The following is an 18333-nucleotide window of genomic DNA, read 5'->3' on the forward strand; positions in this document are numbered from 1 at the left end:
CCTGCTCTTGTAGCCACAGTATTTATATGACTGGTCTAGTTCAGTTTCTTGTCAATGGTAACCCCAGGATGTTGATAGTGGGGGATTCAGCAATGGTAATGCCGCTGAATGTCAAGGGGAGATGGTTAGATTGTCTGTTGCTGGAGATTATCATTGCCTGCCATTTGTGTGGCACAAATGTTACTTGCCACTTATCAGCCAAGCCTGAATGTTGTCCAGGTCTTGCTGCATATGGAAACAGACTGCTTCCATATCTGAGGAGTTGCAAATGGCACTGAACATTATACAATCATCAACAAACATCCCCAGTTATGACCTTATGATGGAAGGAAGGTCGTTGATGAAGCAGCTGAAGATGGTTGCACCTAGAACACTATCCTGAGGAATTCCTGCAGCAATGTCTTGGGGTTGTGATGATTGACCTCCAACAACCACAACCATCTTCCTTTGTGCTAGGTATGACTCCAACCAGTGGAGAGTTTTCCTCCTGATTCCCATTAACTTCAATTTGGCTAGAGATTCTTGATGCCACACTTGGCCAAATGCTGCCTTAATATCAAGGGCAATCACTCTCACCTCACCTCTTGAGTTCAGCTCTTTTGTCCATGTTTGGACCAAGGTTGTCATAAGGTCGCGAGCCCTGGCGGAACCCAAACTAAGCATTGATGAGGTTGTTGCTGTTTAAGTGGTGCTTGATAGCACTGTCGACAACACTTTCCATCACTTTGCTGAAGATCGAGAGTAGACTGATGGGGCAATAATTGGCCAGACTGGATTTGTCCTGCTTTTTATGAACAGGACATACCTGAGCAATTTTTCACATTGTTGAGTAGATGCCAGTGTTTTAGCTGTACTAGAACAGCTTGGCTAGGGGCTTACTTAATCCTGCAGCACAAGTCTTCAGTACTACAGTCGGGATGTTGTCCGGACCCAGTATCCAGTGCCTTCAGCCGTTTCTTGATATCACGTGGAGTGAATCAAATTAGCTGAAGACTGGCATCTGTGATAGTGGGGATCTCAGGAGGAGGCTGAGAGGGATCATCCACTCGGTACTTCTGGCTTAAGATGGTCGCAAATGCTTCAGCCTTTTCTTTTGCACTGATGTGCTGGGCTCCTCCATCATTGAGGATGGGAATATTTCTGCAGCCTCATCCTCCTGTTAGTTGTGTAATTGTCCACCACCATTCATGACTGGATGTGGCAGGACTGCAGAGCTTTGATCTGATCCATTGGTTGTGGGATCGCTTAGCTCTGTCTATTGCATGCTGCTTCTGCTGTTTGGCATGTAAGTAGTCCGGTGTTGTACCTTCACCAGGTTGACACCTCATTTTTTGACCTGATGCCATGAGACTTCATGGGCTCTGGCGTCAATGTTGATGACTCCCATATGACTCCTATACCACTGTGCTGCCACTTCGGTGGGACAGGACATACCTAGGAATGGTAATGGTGGTGTCTGGGGCATTGAACGTAAGGTATGTTTTCATGAGTATGACTATGTCAGGCTGTTGCTCTCCCAAATTTGGCACAAACTCCCTGATGTTAGTCAGGAGGACTTTGCAGGGTCAACAGGGTGTATTTGCCATTGTCGTTTCCAGTGCCTAGGACAATGCCAGGTGTTCCATCGGTTTCATTTATTCCTTTTCACATGTAGGTCAGACCAGGTGAGGACGACAGATTTCCTTCCCTAAAGGGGCATTAGTGAACCTGATGGGTTGTTACGACAGTCAATGGTAGTTTCATGATCACTATTACTGAGAATAGCTTTCAATTCCAGATTTTTATTAATTAATTGAATTTAAATGTTGGGATTTGAACCTATGTCCCCAGAGTATCATCCTGGGTCACTGGATTACTAGTCCAGGGACATTACCACTATGCCACCGTCTCCCCTTCATTAGAATGATACCGGGACTGAAAGGCATGTATTTCTTTGAGTTTACTGAGGTGTTTAAAATGTTTTAAAAATCTATAAGGTAGATAGAGGGCAATTATTTCCTCTGATGACGGAGTCAAGAACAGGCGGACATAACCTTAAAATGCGAGCTAGGCCATTTAGGAGGGAAATCTGGAAGTGTTTTTTCACACAATAGAAACAGTAGAAATCTGGAATTGTCTGCTCTAAAAGGCTTTGGATGCTGAGGCAATTGGAACTTATAAGACTAAGATCGATAGATTTTTGTTGGGTAAGGGTAATCAAGGGATATGGAGTTCAGGTACATATCAGACATGATCTAATTGAATGAAGAAGCAAGCACAAGGGGCTGAATGGCCTACTCCTATCCCTATGCTTGTTCTTCTGAAAATAGGCACTTGGAGTCCACATTTACCAAATCTAAGAAAAGATCTTATATGTGGTGGTTAATGAACTATGAGCTCATTAGATTGTACAGGAGTTTCAGAATCCCTGAGGTTATTTAGATTACAGCTTGCTTTTACAATACCCTGGACTCAGAATGCCTGCACTGTTTGTAAATGTTACTTACTGATATTGTAAAGCTGTCTCGAGCAGCGATAACAAAGTTCATTAAAATCTTAGGCTTCCTCTGATAAAGTCAAGTGTGTACGAGGAAAGTTGTTATTAAGAAATCCTAATATGAAAAGCAGAGTTGGAATAAATCGAGACCGTCTCGTTTGGTCAAACATGAGCTTTAATTCTCACTGCTCATCAACCTTAGTCCATTAAAACCTCCAACCAGCAAGCTACTTATTCTATTTCAACCTCTGATTTTTCTCCCCCCACCCGCCACTGACTCTCTCCCCACTCCCTGAAGGTGCTGACTCTCTCTTCCTTCTCCCCTGAAGGTCTTGACTTTCTCCCCACTCCCTGAAGGTGCTGACTCTCCCTTCTGTCTCCCCTAAAGGTGCTGACTCTTTCTTCCTTCCCCTGAAGGTGCTGGCTTTCTCCCCACTCCCAAGATGCTGACTCGCTCTCCCCTCCCCTGAAGATGCTGACTCTCTTTCCCCTTCCCTGAAGGTGCTGACTCTCTCTCCCCTGAAGATGCTGACTCTCTCTCCCCTCCCCTGAAAGTACTGACTCTCTCAACCCTCCCCAGAAGGTGCTGACTCTCTCTCCCCTCCCCTGAAGGTGCTGACTCTCTCAACCCTCCCCTGAAGGTACTGACTCTCTCAACCCTCCCCTGAAGGTGCTGACTCGCTCTCCCCTCCCCTGAAGGTGCTGACTCTCTCTCCCCTCCCCAGAAGGTGCTGACTCTCTCTCCCCTCCCCAGAAGGTGCTGACTCTCTCCTCCCCAGAAGGTGCTGACTCTCTCTCCCCTCCCCTGAAGGTGCTGACTGTCTCTCCCCTCCCCTGAAGGTGCTGACTCTCTCAACCCTCCCCTGAAGGTACTGACTCTCTCTCCCCTCCCCTGAAGGTGCTGACTCGCTCTCCCCTCCCCTGAAGGTGCTGACTCTCTCCCCTCCCCAGAAGGTGCTGACTCTCTCCTCCCCAGAAGGTGCTGACTCTCTCTCCCCTCCCCTGAAGGTGCTGACTCTCTCTCCCCTCCCCTGAAGGTGCTGACTCTCTCAACCCTCCCCAGAAGGTGCTGACTCTCTCAACCCTCCCCGGAAGGTGCTGACTCTCTCTCTCCTCCCCGGACGGTGCAGAATCTCTCTCCCCTCCCTGGAAGGTGCTGATCCTTGTTAGGGGAGCGACTCCATTAGTGGCCACCCTCTAGTACTTCATGCAATTGCCCATCCTTCAAATATCACGTTAGACAGCAGGTGTTTTCAGGCAATTTGTCTGCTTGGGGCATCACAACTGAGCCCTCTTCCAACCTGTCAAATTTTCACAAATTTTACGAAGCTGAGAGGTGACCTGGCGAAAGTGGACTGGAGACAGCTATTTGAAGGAAAATCAGTGGCAAACCAGTGGCAGGCATTCAAAGCGAGATTCTATGTGCACAGTGTAGACATGAGCCCACAAAAATAATGGCTGGTGCTGCGAAATCTAGAGCCCCCTGGTTATCTAGAAGCACACAGGGTAAGACAAAGCAAAAAAAGAAAGCTTATGACAGTCACAAAATACGTAATACTTCAGAAAGTCTAGAGGAGTGCAGAAAGTGCAGGGGTGAAGTAAAAAAGGAAATTAGCAAAGCAAAGAGAGGACATGAAAAAATATTGGCAGGTAAAATCAAGGAAAACCCAAAGATGTTTATCAGTACATTAAGAGCAAGTGGATAACTAAGGAAAGGGTAGGGCCTATCAGAGATGTACAAGGTAACTTATATGTGGATGCAGAAGATGTGGGCAGGGTTCTTAATGAGTATTTTGTCACTGTCTTCACAAAGGAGAGGGATGATGCAGATATTGTAGTTAAAGAGGAGGAGTGTAAAATATTAAATACGATAAGCAAAATGAGAGAGGAAGTACTGGAGGGTCTGACATCCTTGAAAGTGGATAAATTACCAGGACCGGATGGATTGTATCCCAGGCTATTAAAGAAAGCCAAGGAGGAAATAGCAGATGCTCTGAGGATCATCTTCAAATCCTCACTCGATACAGGTGAGGTACCAGAGGATTGGAGGTCTGCAAGCATTGTACCATTGTTTAAAAAGGGTGTGAGGGATAGGCCAAATAATTATAGGCCAGTCATTCTGACCTCGGTGATGGGCAATTATTAGAATCAATTCTGAAAGATAGGATAAACTGTCACTTAGAAAGGCATGGATTAATCAGAGATATTCAGCATGGATTTGTTAAGGGAAAGTCATGTCTTACTAACTTAATTGAATTTTTTGAGTAAGTAACAAGAAGGATTGATGAGGGTAGTGCAGTGGATGTTGTCTACATAGATTTTAGTAAGGCATTTGACATGGCAGCCTGGCCAGAAAAATAAAAGCCTATGGGATACAGGGGAATGTGGCAAGTTGGATCCAAAATTGGCTCAGTGACAGGAAACAAAAGATAATGGTCAACAAATTATTTTGCGAATGGAAGGCGGTTTCCAGTGGCATTCCACAGGGCTCAGTGTTGTGTCCCATGCTGTTTGTGGTATATATTAATGATTTGGACTTAAATGTGATTGGGAAATTTTAGATGACACAAAAATTGGCCGTATAATTGATAGTGAAGAGGATAGCTGTAGACTCCAGAATGATGTCAATGGTTTGGTTCAGTGGGCAGAAAAGTGGCAAATGGAATTCAATCTGGAGAAGTGTGAGGTAATGCATTTGAGGAGGGCAAACAAAGCAAGGGAATACAAAATAAATAGGGGGATATTGACAGGGGTAGAAGAAGTGAGAGACCTTGGAGTGCATGTCCACAGGTCCCTGAAGGTGGAAGAACAGGTGGATATAGTGGTGAAGAAGGCATATGGAATGCTTTCCTTTATTGGCTGAGGTATAGAATACAGAAGCAGGGATGTAATGCTGGAACTGTATGAAACAATGGTTAGGCCACAGTTGGGGTATTGTGTACTGTTCTGGTCACCACATTACAGGAAGGACATAATTGCTCTGGAGAGAGTACAGAGGAGATTTACAAGAATGTTGGCTGGGCTTGAAAATTGCAGCAATGAGGAAAGATTGGATAGGCTAGGATTGTTTTTCTTAGAACAGAGGAGGCTGAGGGGTGACTTAATTGAGGTGTACAAAATTTTGAGGGGCCTAGATAGAATAGACAGCAAGGACCTGTTGCCCCTAGCGGAAAGGTCAATTACCAGGGGGCACAGATTTAAGGTGATTGGTAGAAGGATTAGAGGAGAAAAGAGGAAAAGGACAAAAAACATTTTCACCCAGAGGGTGGTGGGTGTCTGGAATTCACTGCCCAGATCGGTGGTGGAGGCAGAAACTCTCAACTCATTTAAAAGGTACCTGGACCTGCACCTGAAGTGCTGTAACCTGCAAGGCTACAGCCCAGGTGCTGGAAGGTGGGATTAGATTGGGCGGCTAGTTTTTTTTTCTGTGCCATAACTTTTCTATGGTTCTCTCCCAATATCCATATGTACACATATGCACACATCCATTTCCAGTAGGGGTCTCTGGATACAGATTGGAGAACCATGTTATTTTTATTTAATTCTGCAAAGGCCACAGGACAAACTCACACAATACACAGCCGCACCCACTTATGAGCACCAAGGGCTATGTTGCAATGACAACTCTGGGTTTTCCGCTCTGAAATAATGATTTCCAAACTATTCCAAAATATTACACAGCACGGCTCACTTCTAAATAATTCTCAAGATCAAACACCTCCTTGAGAAAATGAACTTTTCAGACAGCACAGTCTCAGTTTTTTTATGTATTGTCACCCAACATATGACTTTTCCTGAACCTGGTATCATCTTTATTTACCAAATTGAACATGATCTGTGTCCATAACCCTTAATCACAAAACCTGTTTTATTGTAAAGAAAGTCTTGCATTTATATAGCACCTTTGATGACCTCAGTACATCGCAAAGCACTTTGCAGGCAAGTGACTGAATTTAATGAGCCCACCTCTGGATCCTGGAAAATGGTGCCGTTTCCGTCCATCATGTGGGCGGCCAACCCACCATGATTACACAGCGGATGGCTATTTTGCATAGTGGAGATGTGATTAGGTTCCTAATCACATGGCATGGGTGGGAGGTGAGTCGGTGATTACGGCATCCGATGACTCCAGAGCAAGTGCTGGTGCCATATTTAAAGGCCTGCCAGCCCTGCATTCACTCCTGTCTTAGAGTCACTGGTAGTTTTCAGTGTAGAGCTGAAAATGGACCTGAGTTCTGTAATGGAACCCTCAACTCCCCCACCGGGGAAGGACAGCAAAGGACGCCTGAGTGAAGACACCAGGTGGCCCCATGGTTCAGTGATACCTCCCTGAAGATTCTCCTCCAGGCTCTCTTCCCCAGCGATGGCAAGAAGAGGTCCTCCCACTTGACCAAGCAAGCCTGGGTGGAGATCGCCGAGGAGGTTAGCAGCCGTGGGGTCAACCCAGTGCAAGTGGGTCCAGTGCAGGAAAAGGGTCAATGACCTCCTATGTTCAGTCAAGGTGAGAGCTCCAAAACTCCTTTATGGGGAGTGCATGTAACTACACGGGAGTGAGCATGACATAGGGAGGTTAGCACTACAAGTGTGATGGCAGAGGGGCTAGAGTTTCATCTCATCCTTACAGATGCATGGCTGCATCTTGGCCACAGGCCACCTTCCTTCATAGCTCACTTCCATTAACTCCTTTGACAGCATGTGTCAGCAGGAGATACAGCAGATCACTCAGTAGGGGAACGAGGGGCTAACGTTAGCAGAACTGTCATGTTGATCTGTCTGCCATTCTCTACTATCTCCATCCTTCCAGTTGCAGGACAAGAAGGCCCATAATAGGAGGGAGACTGCCTGGACTGGCAGAGATCTGCATCCTCTCACCTCCGCTAAGGAAGAGGCATTGGAGCTGGTGAGCATCCAGGGCAGCCATGCTATTTCCGACTGGGAGACTGGACTCCCTGCAGAAGAAAGAAAGGAGTGGCTCCCATCGGCATACTCATTAATGTTGGAAACACACATCATGTATGGTTGGCATGATGTGATCTGCATAGCCTAACTCATACATGTTTGCATTCTTTCATGCACAGGGGACCTCAGCCACAGGGGGACATTTGTCACCCTCTGAGGAGGAGGAGTACTCAGAGGAAGCACCGTCCCAAGACTCTCCTACACCTTCCACCAGTGCTGATACTTTCACCTCAGTGGGCTTCCACTCAGCTTTAGAATTAGAGTCACAGGCTTGTGAGAGCACCACATAGGCACCCGAACAGCAAGCTAAGGCTGAGACAGCTGAGGTCTCTGATTGTCGGAGGACTGTGGGTGGCCAAGCCCATGCTGAGCCCAGTATGATGACAAGCCTCTGGTGTCGACAGCACTGGACATGCTGGGATTGCAGAGAGGTAACGCAACATATAACAGAGATGCCAGAGGCTCAAGCGAACCTTCAAACAGAGGAGGAGAGGCTGCCCTCCACATCTAGGGGCTCCCCTCAGGGTGCTCCGAGTGTGGACAGTGGCTCCTCAGCCCCTCTGCCTGTAAAGCCAGCTCCAGCAGTCAATACGCCTGAGGGGAGTCCTGTACCAGTCCAGGACACCTCAGACAACCAGGGCCTTCCAGGCCTCAGGCAGCCAGAGGACGCTGCCAAAGTCATCACAGGCCAAGGGGCAGCCTGATCAGCAGTCTGCCTCCAGTCCCAGCTGCTGTCACAGGGATCACACCATGTCGGAGCACCCAAAAATGTATTCAGAAGAGCACAAAGCCACACTTTGGGTCTCACAGGTGTAGCTAATATGTTTCATTGTTATTAATTTAGAAGTTCCTTTGTCCAAATCAGTAGCCATCATTGTCTGAAAGCCTTGTGCCATTATGCCTTAATTGTGAGCTGCTGACTTCCCCCTTCCTCGTTAGAGCAATGTCAATGTAATACAAGCCCTCATTAACATGCCAATGTGAGAAAAGCCCTCATTACCATATGGTCCCCATGGTCACTAACACACAGTGCAGCCGCTCACAAGACGGGGACCAGAAATGGAAAGGAGGCGACAGAGTTCAGGCATTAAGGTGAGGCGTTATTCGACTTTCTGTAATGGACATCAGGGTGGCTGGAACCAAGTCATTATGAGGTTGTCTCTTGCCTCTTTTGTGCCTCACTCAACCCATCTGACCTCCCGAGCAGGTTCTTCATCATCCATTGCTGCTTGCCCCTCTCCCTTCTCTGTGTCCTCCTCATCAGTGGGTGAGTGTCACCCAGGCATCTTCTCGTCATTTAAGGCCTGCCCACTTTGCAGCTAAATAGTGTAGAGCACAGCAGAACACCACGAGACCCTCGCTGGGACATACTGCAGAGCTCCACCAGATCAATATAGGCAGCTCAATGGCCTGCTCGATGGTCGCTCAGGTGGAGCCATGGCAAGTAATGTACCTCTTCTCTGCTGCATTGCAAGGGTTCTTCACAGGCAAAAGTAACCATGTCCTCAATGGGTAGCCCTTGTCTCCAAGAATCTATCCCTGAAGGCGAGTGAGAGGACTGAAAAGCTGTGGCACCTGGGACTGTCGAAGTATGTAGGCATCGTGGCTGCTTCCCGGGAAGCAGGCACACACCTGCAGGAAACGCTGTCGATGGTCGCAGACCAGTTGAACATTGATTGAATAGAAACCCTTCCTGCTGATGAAGGCGGATGGCTGGTCCGTGGCAGCCTTGCTGGCCACATGCATGCAATGTATCACACCTTGCACCTGGGGAAACCCAGTGATGGCCCAGAATCTGATGGCCCTCTTGGCCTGGCTGAGAGGGTCTGTCCCATAGTGAACATGGTCGCTGGCCCTCTTGAATAGGCTATTGGTCACCTCCTTGATGCAGTGGTAGACAGCTACTGGGAGACCTCACACACGTCACTGGTGGATCCCTGGAAAGATCCAGATGTGTAAAGGTTTAGTGCAACAGCAATCTTCAGGGCCACTGGCATAGAGTGACCCCCAAATCCCAGAGGCTGCAACTCATTCTGCAGCCGGGCGCATAATTCAGTGGCTGCTTCCCTGGAGAGCCGTAGTCTTCATTTAACAGTGGCGCTCGGACATTTGAAGGTAGCTGATCTGAGTCCAGTACACTCTGTGGCACTGGTGGGTCCATCTTGGCAAGGCCAGCTGATGTTGCTCATGTTGTGGAGCTTCACGGACAGGCCCAGCAGCCTGGTGGCCCTCCCTCTGTCGGAAATGCCACATCACACCAAGGGATCCAGAAATACAGGGTGTATGAGACCTGTGACCCTGCAGAGCGATGTCAATGCAGAGACGACCCAACCTTAGGTTCTGACAATTTTCTCAGCAGAGTCACTGATGGATTTCAGAGCCCAACCTTGCTGATGGCCCACCCTCTTCCAGCAGTGTGAGCAACCAAACACATCAAACAGCATTTTGTGAACCCAATACTGGCCCTCCCGAACCCACACTTAACCCCCTTGCAGAGCCCCTCAAATCCCGGAGCCCCTTGCAGAGCACCACCCCCCAGACCTGGAGCCCCTTGTAGAGCCCCCCAGACCCCTTTGCAGAGCCCCCCCAGACCCTGGGGTCCCTTGCAGAGCCCTCCAGACCTGCAGCTCCTTGCAGAAACCCCTGGATTTGGAGCCCCTTGCAGAGTTCCCAAGACTTCGGACCTCTTTGTAGAGCCCCCTGACCCTGGAGCTCCTTGCAGAGCCCCCCAAACCCTGGCAACCCCTTGCAGAGTCCCCAAGACTCCGGACCCCTTTGCAGATCCCACAAGACTCTGGACTGCTTTTCAGAGCCCCCCAGACCCTGGAGCCCCTTGCAGAGCCCTCCAAACCCCAGACCCCTTTGCAGAGCTCCCCAAACCCTGGACCTCCTTGCAGAGCACACAGCAACACAGTCCCACAATGGCCTCCGAACGCCTCTCTTCCTCTATGCAGCAACATTCAAGGCTCCTCCCTGGTGGCAATGTGGCCTCTCACCTTGGTACCACCAAATGTTAACGGTCGTGAATGCAAAGGTACGTGACTGCTGTCCACCATTCACATAATCATATATTGATCATTAGATCAGAACTAATTATATTTAAATACATTTAAATCAGTATTTCAGCAATTTAAAGCAGCTTCCCATCGTGTTGGAGCAGCAAGGCCACCATGATGCTTTCCTGTCACTGACAAAACCTAGAACTAACATCACAATGCAGGATTTCCTGGCGGACAGTTCCAATGCGATTCTCCATCCCCCCATGCCACCATACCCGCCTTCGACAGCCAGACTAAATTCAACCCGAGGAATGACTTGTGAAGTATAATCACTGATGTAATTTAGGAAGAGTTTATAGTTTCAATTTGTATACTATTATTTTCCAGGGAAATATTAACGTGGTAAAATGCATGCGTTTACATGCATAATAAACACAACGTTCAGCTGGTAAATCCAGGATGTCGCTGAGTTTTAGAAAAGGTCCCAGGATTGATGCTGAATGAGCTGATCTCAGCCAGGATGGGAATAGCAATACTACAATCAGCTTAGCCCCAGCATCCCAGGAAAGGAAAGGGGAAACATACGGGAATCACTAGCATGTGCTGCAAAGTCCACATGCAAGGAAGGGCAGCATCAGCCACCGTCTCGGTGCATACTTGTGAAGAATGGCCACTTTAGTGAGCTGCCAGACCGTGTACAGCAGCTGTGGATGTGTTCCCCAGCAGCAGTCAACATCCTTAGGACAAGGGGTGTGTGGAAAATTGGAAAAAGAACTAAGATTTGTAGCAAGGAAATAAATTACATCCGTCCTTCACATTGATTCCCACACTCCTCTAGTTGGAATTCCTGACCTGACCAATACCAATCAAACACCCACTAACCTGAGAGAGATAGCGTCATTTGAAAAATGGCATAACGTCAGAGGTAAAGCAATTCAGAAGTAAATCATTTAATTTGGTTTCTGCATGCTGTGTGTGTTTATAGAACATAGAACAGTACAGCACAGTACAGGCCCTTCGGCCCACGATGTTGTGCCGAACCTTTAACCTACACTCGGATCAAGCTACCAACATACCCTTCATACTACTATCATCCATGTACCTATCCAAGAGTCGCTTAAATGTCCCTAATGTATCTGCTTCTACTACCACCGCTGGCAGTGCATTCCATGCACCCACCACTCTCTGTGTAAAGAACCTACCTCTGACATCTCCCCGAAACCTTCCTCCAATCACCCTAAAATTATGCCCCCTGGTGATAGCCCTTTCCACCTTGGGAAAAAGTCTCTGGCTATCCACTCTATCTATGCCTCTCATCATCTTGTACCCCTCTATCAAGTCACCTCTCATCCTTCTTCGCTCCAATGAGAAAAGCCCTAGCTCCCTCAACCTTTCTTCATAAGACATGCCCTCCAGTCCAGGCAGCATCCTGGTAAATCTCCTCTGCACCCTCTCTAAAGCTTCCACATCCTTCCTATAATGAGGCGACCAGAACTGAACACAATATTCCAAGTGTGGTCTAACCAGGGCCTTATAGAGCTGCAGCGTAACCTCGCGGCTCTTAAACTCAATCCCCCTGTTAATGAAAGCCAACACACCATACGCTTTCTTAACAACCCTATCAACTTGGGTGGCAACTTTGAGCGATCTATGGACATGGACCCCAAGATCCCTCTGTTCCTCCACACTACCAAGAATCCTGTCTTTAAGCCTGTATTCTGCATTCAAATTCGACCTTCCAAAATGAATCACTTCACACTTTTCCAGGTTGAACTCCATCTGCCACTTCTCAGCCCAGCTCTGCATCCTGTCAATGTCCCGTTGCAACCTACAACAGCCTTCCACACTATCCACAACTCCAGCAACCTTCGTGTCATCGGCAAACTTGCTAACCCAGCCTTCCACTTCCTCATCCAAGTCATTTATAAAAATCACAAAGGGCAGAGGTCCCAGAACAGATCCCTGCGGAACACCACTGGTCACCGAGCTCCAGGCTGAATACTTTCCATCTGCTACCACCCTTTGACTTCTATGGGCCAGCCAATTCTGTATCCAGACAGCCAACTTTCCCTGTATCCCATGCCTCCTTACTTTCTGAATGAGCCTACCATGGGGAACCTTATCAAATGCCTTGCTAAAATCCATATACACCACATCCACTGCTCTTCCTTCATCAATGTGTTTTGTCACATCTTCAAAGAATTCAATAAGGCTTGTGAGGCATGACCTGCCCCTTACAAAGCCATGCTGACTGTCTCTAATCAAACGATGCTTTTCCAAATAATCATAAATCCTGTCTCTCAGAATCCTCTCCAATACTTTGCCCACTACCGACGTAAGACTGACTGGTCTATAATTCCCAGGATTATCCCTATTCCCTTTCTTGAACAAGGGAATAACATTTGCCACCCTCCAATCATCTGGTACTACTCCAGTGGACAGTGAGGATGCAAAGATCATCGCCAAAGGCGCGGCAATCTCTTACCTCGCTTCCCGTAATATCCTTGGGTATATCCCGTCTGGCCCCGGGGACTTATCTGTCCTCATGTCTTTCAAAATTTCCAGCACATCCTCCCTCTTAACATCAACCTGTTCGAGCATATCAGCCTGTTTCACGTTGTCCTCACAAACGACCAGGTCCCTCTCACTAGTGAATACTGAAGCAAGGTATTCATTTAGGACCTCCCCTACCTCCTCCGACTCCAGGCACAAGTTCCCTCCACTATCCCTGATTGGCCCAACCCTCACTCTGGCCATCCTCTTGTTCCTCACATAAGTGTAGAACGCCTTGGGATTTTCCTTAATCCTACCCGCCAAGACTTTTTCATGTCCCCTTCTAGCTCTAAGTCCATTCTTCAGTTCCTTCCTGGCTACCTTGTAACCCTCTAGAGCCCTGTCTGATCCTTGCTTCCTCAACCTTAAGTAAGCTTCCTTCTTCCTCTTGACTAGCTGTTCCACATCTCTTGTCATCCAAGGTTCCTTCACCCTACCATCCCTTCCTTGCCTCATCGGGACAAACCTATCCAGCAGTCGCAGCAAGTGCTCCCTAAACAACCTCCACATTTCTGTCTTGCATTTCCCTGAGAACATCTGTTCCCAATTTATGCTCCCCAGTTCCTGCCTAATAGCATTGTAATTTCCCCTCCCCCAATTAAATATTTTCCCATCCCGTCTGCTCCTGTCCCTCTCCATGACTATAGTAAAGGTCAGGGAGTTGTGATTACTATCACCTAAATGCTCTCCCACCAAGAGATCTGCCACCTGGCCTGGTTCGTTGCCAAGCACCAAATCCAACATAGCCTCCCCTCTAGTCAGCCTATCTACATATTGAGTCAGGAAACCTTCCTGGACACACCTGACAAAAACAGCTCCATCCAAACTATTTGCACTAAGGAGGTTCCAATCAATATTAGGGAAGTTGAAGTCACCCATGACAACAACCCTGTTACTTCTGCACCTTTCCAAAATCTGCCTCCCAATCTGTTCCTCCGTGTCTCTGTTGCAATTGGGGGGTCTATAGAAATCTCCCAATAAAGTGACTGCTCCTTTCCTGTTTCTGACTTCCACCCATACTGACTCAGTAGACAAACCCTCCTCGACGACCTCCCTTTCTGCAGCTATGATACTATCCCTGATTAGCAATGCCACTCCCCACCTCTTTTACCTCCCTCCCTATTCCTTTTGAAACATCTAAACCCCAGAACATCCAACATCCATTCCTGCCCCTGTGATATCCAAGTCTCCGTAATGGCCACAACATCGTAGCTCCAAGTACTGATCCATGTTCTAAGTTCATCACCCTTATTCCTGACACTTCTTGCATTAAAATAGACACACTTCAACCCATCATACTGGCTGCAACTTTGCCCTGTCAGCTGTCTAACCTTCCTCACAGACTCTCTGTACTCTGTATCTGCCTGTTCAACAGCTATCCCATCCACTGATCCGTGGCTCCGGTTCCCATCCCCCTGCCAAACTAGTTTAAACCCTCCCGCACTTTAAGACCTACAGAGAAAATATTTCTAGCAAAGGTAGAAAATGCTTTGTATAGTATTCTTCTGCAAATAAAGTTTCAGCTAACAGATTGGATAGAATCCTACTCACTGATGGAAATAGAAAGGATATAGGAGATGGAGACAAGCTCCTGGCCTATGACAGCAACATGATGTGAACTAAATATTACTGAAGGATTACAGACACCATTCCTTCAATTCATTCAAAAATTGACATTTTCCATCGTGCTTTATGCCACTGGGATGCTGCATTTTTTAAACAATGTGCTTGGGACATACTGTAGTTATAATATTTATGGAAACTTCTGCCTTTACTCTCTATAAGGCAGCAAATCAGAGTTAGCTAGATCAGTTGGGAGAGGCTATATTGGTAAGCAGGCTTTGGAATATAGTTGGAATCTTTTTGGAAAATGTGTACCACACTTTGTTACAGATCCTGGGCTGGAAAATACTTCATATTCAGACTGTCAAATATTTCTTTGTGTAATGAAATGCAGAAAAAAACCTTCAACGTAAGGGCTGCTGTGATTTGTGTGCTTTTATCTTAAAGCGTTACAGTGAAAGGTTATTCTGCTATAGGAATGTTTTATGTTTTGGAATACAGTACCACCAATCATTAGGGTGTTCATTGAGCACACAGGGCACATCACACAACAGTCCGATTAAGGTTTCACAGCACAGAAACGCACCATGCATCACACGCACTGTATAAAGTGTGCACTGTTCCAATATTGATTGGAATTGAACTGCATATCATCCCTCTCCCAGTCTTCAACATTTCAATATACAGGACCACAGCTGGAGGTCATTGTCCTCCGATCACCGTCACCCTATTAAATCCGGCTTACAGCAGTACAAACAATGTCTCAGTGAATGTGCCTGGACATACACCTCTGTTATGGCAAAATACTTTTCAAACTTTACACGTTATAACAGCTTGCACAGCACAACCGGGGTAAGTAAAAGGCAAACAGCCTGGAAAAACGTTTGGTTTTGTACATAAATAACAAAACAAGACAATGAAAAACTGTTACATTTCATCCTACCTCCCATATATAAACCTGGTTGTATCAAGAATACCAGCAAACTTTCATTCAGGGCCATTTGTGTTACACGTAGTTATATTTCAACTCTATGTAAGTAAGATCACTAAGCAAAATATAAATAGTGAGAGCATTAAATTGCAAGATGTTGATTAGCAGGAAATATTTTACACTTCAAAACGGCCATCAATTTTAGCATAAGTAACATAACAGGCTAACGCTTTTACTGCAATTGAAAAAAATGCACAATGTGCTTGTCTTCTATAAATTATAATAAATTTGATTTGTTTATTTCCACTTGTTTATATTTTTGTATTATAAACACCATCTCACACAGGTTATGCTCCATCATTCAAAGTGCTAACCAGTTCCAGGCATTATTGTTCCTACTCTGACCATTTGCCTTTACTTCACACCAGTGAAGAGTTTAGATTTTATGGCAAAAGCAGAACCTTCTGCCTATATGAGAAGAAAAGTGTTTGCATTTCTCTCATTGATAGGGCAACATTCTTTTTAGTTTCCCAAAAGTGAGTTTTCTTTCAATCTTGGTGTTCTTGTACTTACCTTCATCACGTTTTCTCTTGTTATTCTCAGAGCTGGAAGGTGTGATCCCCAGAATGCCACTGATGGAGTAGGAAGATCCTGCAGGATCCGTAGTGGCAGAAGGAACTGGAGTCACTGCCACGGTGCTTGGTGCTGTAGGGAAACAACAACAGCAAGGTTTAGGTAGCATAGAAAAAAACAGCAAACCAAGATCTGAAACTTCCTCCCGTGTAAAGCCAATCCAGCAATCAATGCTGGCTTCCCAACCAAGATAAGTTTCAAGAACGAATGCCACACAAAGCCACCTGCCACACTTAGGATGAACATAATTAATTCTTGACTAGGATTGTGAGCATTTGATACCTGGGAGAGAAGAAGTAACCCTGAGCTGCAGCCATGGAGGCAATTTCAACTCTAACCAAAATATCAAGGCCATTCAACCCTACATATCCGCTCTTCCTTACACATTAAGTAGGCAATGATAAGAGTAATGTTTTTTCCAGGGTCATCACCAGAGATCACAGGTGAATCCCAGCATTTATGACAGGACCAATGGCCTATGGATTTTCAGAGCTTAATTTTCTGACCTCAGTGAAAAAACAGCCAGACCACTCATAGGAAAACACCTGAAAGTCAAACAATTAGCATAACTGGCTCTACAGTCCCCGTACAATTGATTTGGCGGCCAAAGTCTGTAGCTGTTTTACTGTAGCCCCAATAGTTCTGCTTGTCCAGTACAGCAGTCTCTATGTTACATTGTCTCAATTAGTTAAGCACCTAACTCCCAACTTAAACAATAATACAAAAGCAAGTTACTGCGATTCTGGAAATCTGAAACAAAAACCTGAAACATTAACTCTTTCTTTCTCTTCACAGATACTGCCTGACCTGCTGAGTATTTCCAGCTCTTTCTGTTTTTGTCCCAACTTAAAGGTCCTGATTTGAAGGCATATAGATATTAGTCCATTGAACCCATTGGAAACTTATAGATATTGGTCAAAAGAAACCATTAGAAGTCTATGGATGTTGGTCCATAGAATTCATTAGAAGTCTATGAATATTGGTCAACTGAACTAATTTCTTTGCTTGGGTTAGTTTTGCCAGTCTCTAAACAGATCAATGGATAAAGTGGCACAGTGGCGCAGTGGTTAGCACCGCAGCCTCACAGCTCCAGCGACCCGGGTTCAATTCTGGGTACTGCCTGTGTGGAGTTTGCAAGTTCTCCCTGTGTCTGCGTGGGTTTAGATTAGATTAGATTAGAGATACAGCACTGAAACAGGCCCTTCGGCCCACCGAGTCTGTGCCGAACATCAACCACCCATTTATACTAATCCTACACTAATCCCATATTCCCAACAAACATCCCCACCTGTCCCTATATTTCCCTACCACCTACCTATACTGGTGACAATTTATAATGGCCAATTTACCTATCAACCTGCAAGTCTTTTGGCTTGTGGGAGGAAACCGGAGCACCTGGAGAAAACCCACGCAGACACAGGGAGAACTTGCAAACTCCACACAGGCAGTACCCGGAATCGAACCCAGGTCCCTGGAGCTGTGAGGCTGCGGCGCTAACCACTGCACCACTGTGCCACTTTATCCATTGATCTGTTTAGAGACTGGCAAAACTAACCCAAGCAAAGAAATTAGTTCAGTTGACCAATATTCATAGACTTCTAATGAATTCTATGGTTTCCTCCGGGTGCTCCGGTTTCCTCCCACAGCCAAAAGACTTGCAGGTTGATAGGTAAATTGGCCATTATAAATTGCCCCTAGTATAGGTAGGGGAATATAGGGACAGGTGAGGATGTGGTAGGAATATGGGATTAGTGTAGGATTAGTATAAATGGGTGGTTAATGGTCGGCACAGACTCGGTGGGCCAAAGGGCCTGTTTCAATGCTGTATCTCTAAATCAAAAAATCAGATCAACGCCATTCTATTGAAAGGAATAAACTACACTTAATAGTTTACCTCCAGTCAATAATATAGTATGATACTGCCTATCGACTAATAGCCTGCTAAAGTTCACTGTCCAAGCTGGCACATAAAGGCACTCAATTGAGGTACTGGAGATATTACTACCAGTGGAACTGTACCCCAACATGAGACACTGACCTCAGGAAATGCAGGGAGAATGGGGAAGGGGTTAAACACAAACATCAGTGCAAAAAGGGATTAAACAGAACAAACAAGAATGAACTTTCCCACTTCTTTACTAATGGAGCTACAAGCATTTCCTCTGTATTGTCAGTAATTCAGATGTAAAGAGAAAGTTCTTCAATGAAACCTTCACTGC

General features: G+C 46.2%; 1 protein-coding gene across 4 annotated transcripts in view; it reads right to left on the bottom strand.

The window, feature by feature from the left end:
- The window catches only part of pax5 (paired box 5), a 305908-nt gene that overhangs the window by 250019 nt on the left and 37556 nt on the right, over positions 1-18333 (bottom strand). For all 4 annotated transcript variants that reach the window (XM_068030312.1, XM_068030313.1, XM_068030311.1 and 1 more), the window contains exon 5: positions 16055-16186. In XM_068030312.1, the coding sequence (XP_067886413.1) occupies positions 16055-16186 (132 nt within the window). The remainder of the gene's footprint in view (positions 1-16054; positions 16187-18333) is intronic.

Source organism: Heterodontus francisci, chromosome 4, assembly GCF_036365525.1.
Source record: "Heterodontus francisci isolate sHetFra1 chromosome 4, sHetFra1.hap1, whole genome shotgun sequence".
Lineage (NCBI taxonomy): Eukaryota > Metazoa > Chordata > Chondrichthyes > Heterodontiformes > Heterodontidae > Heterodontus > Heterodontus francisci.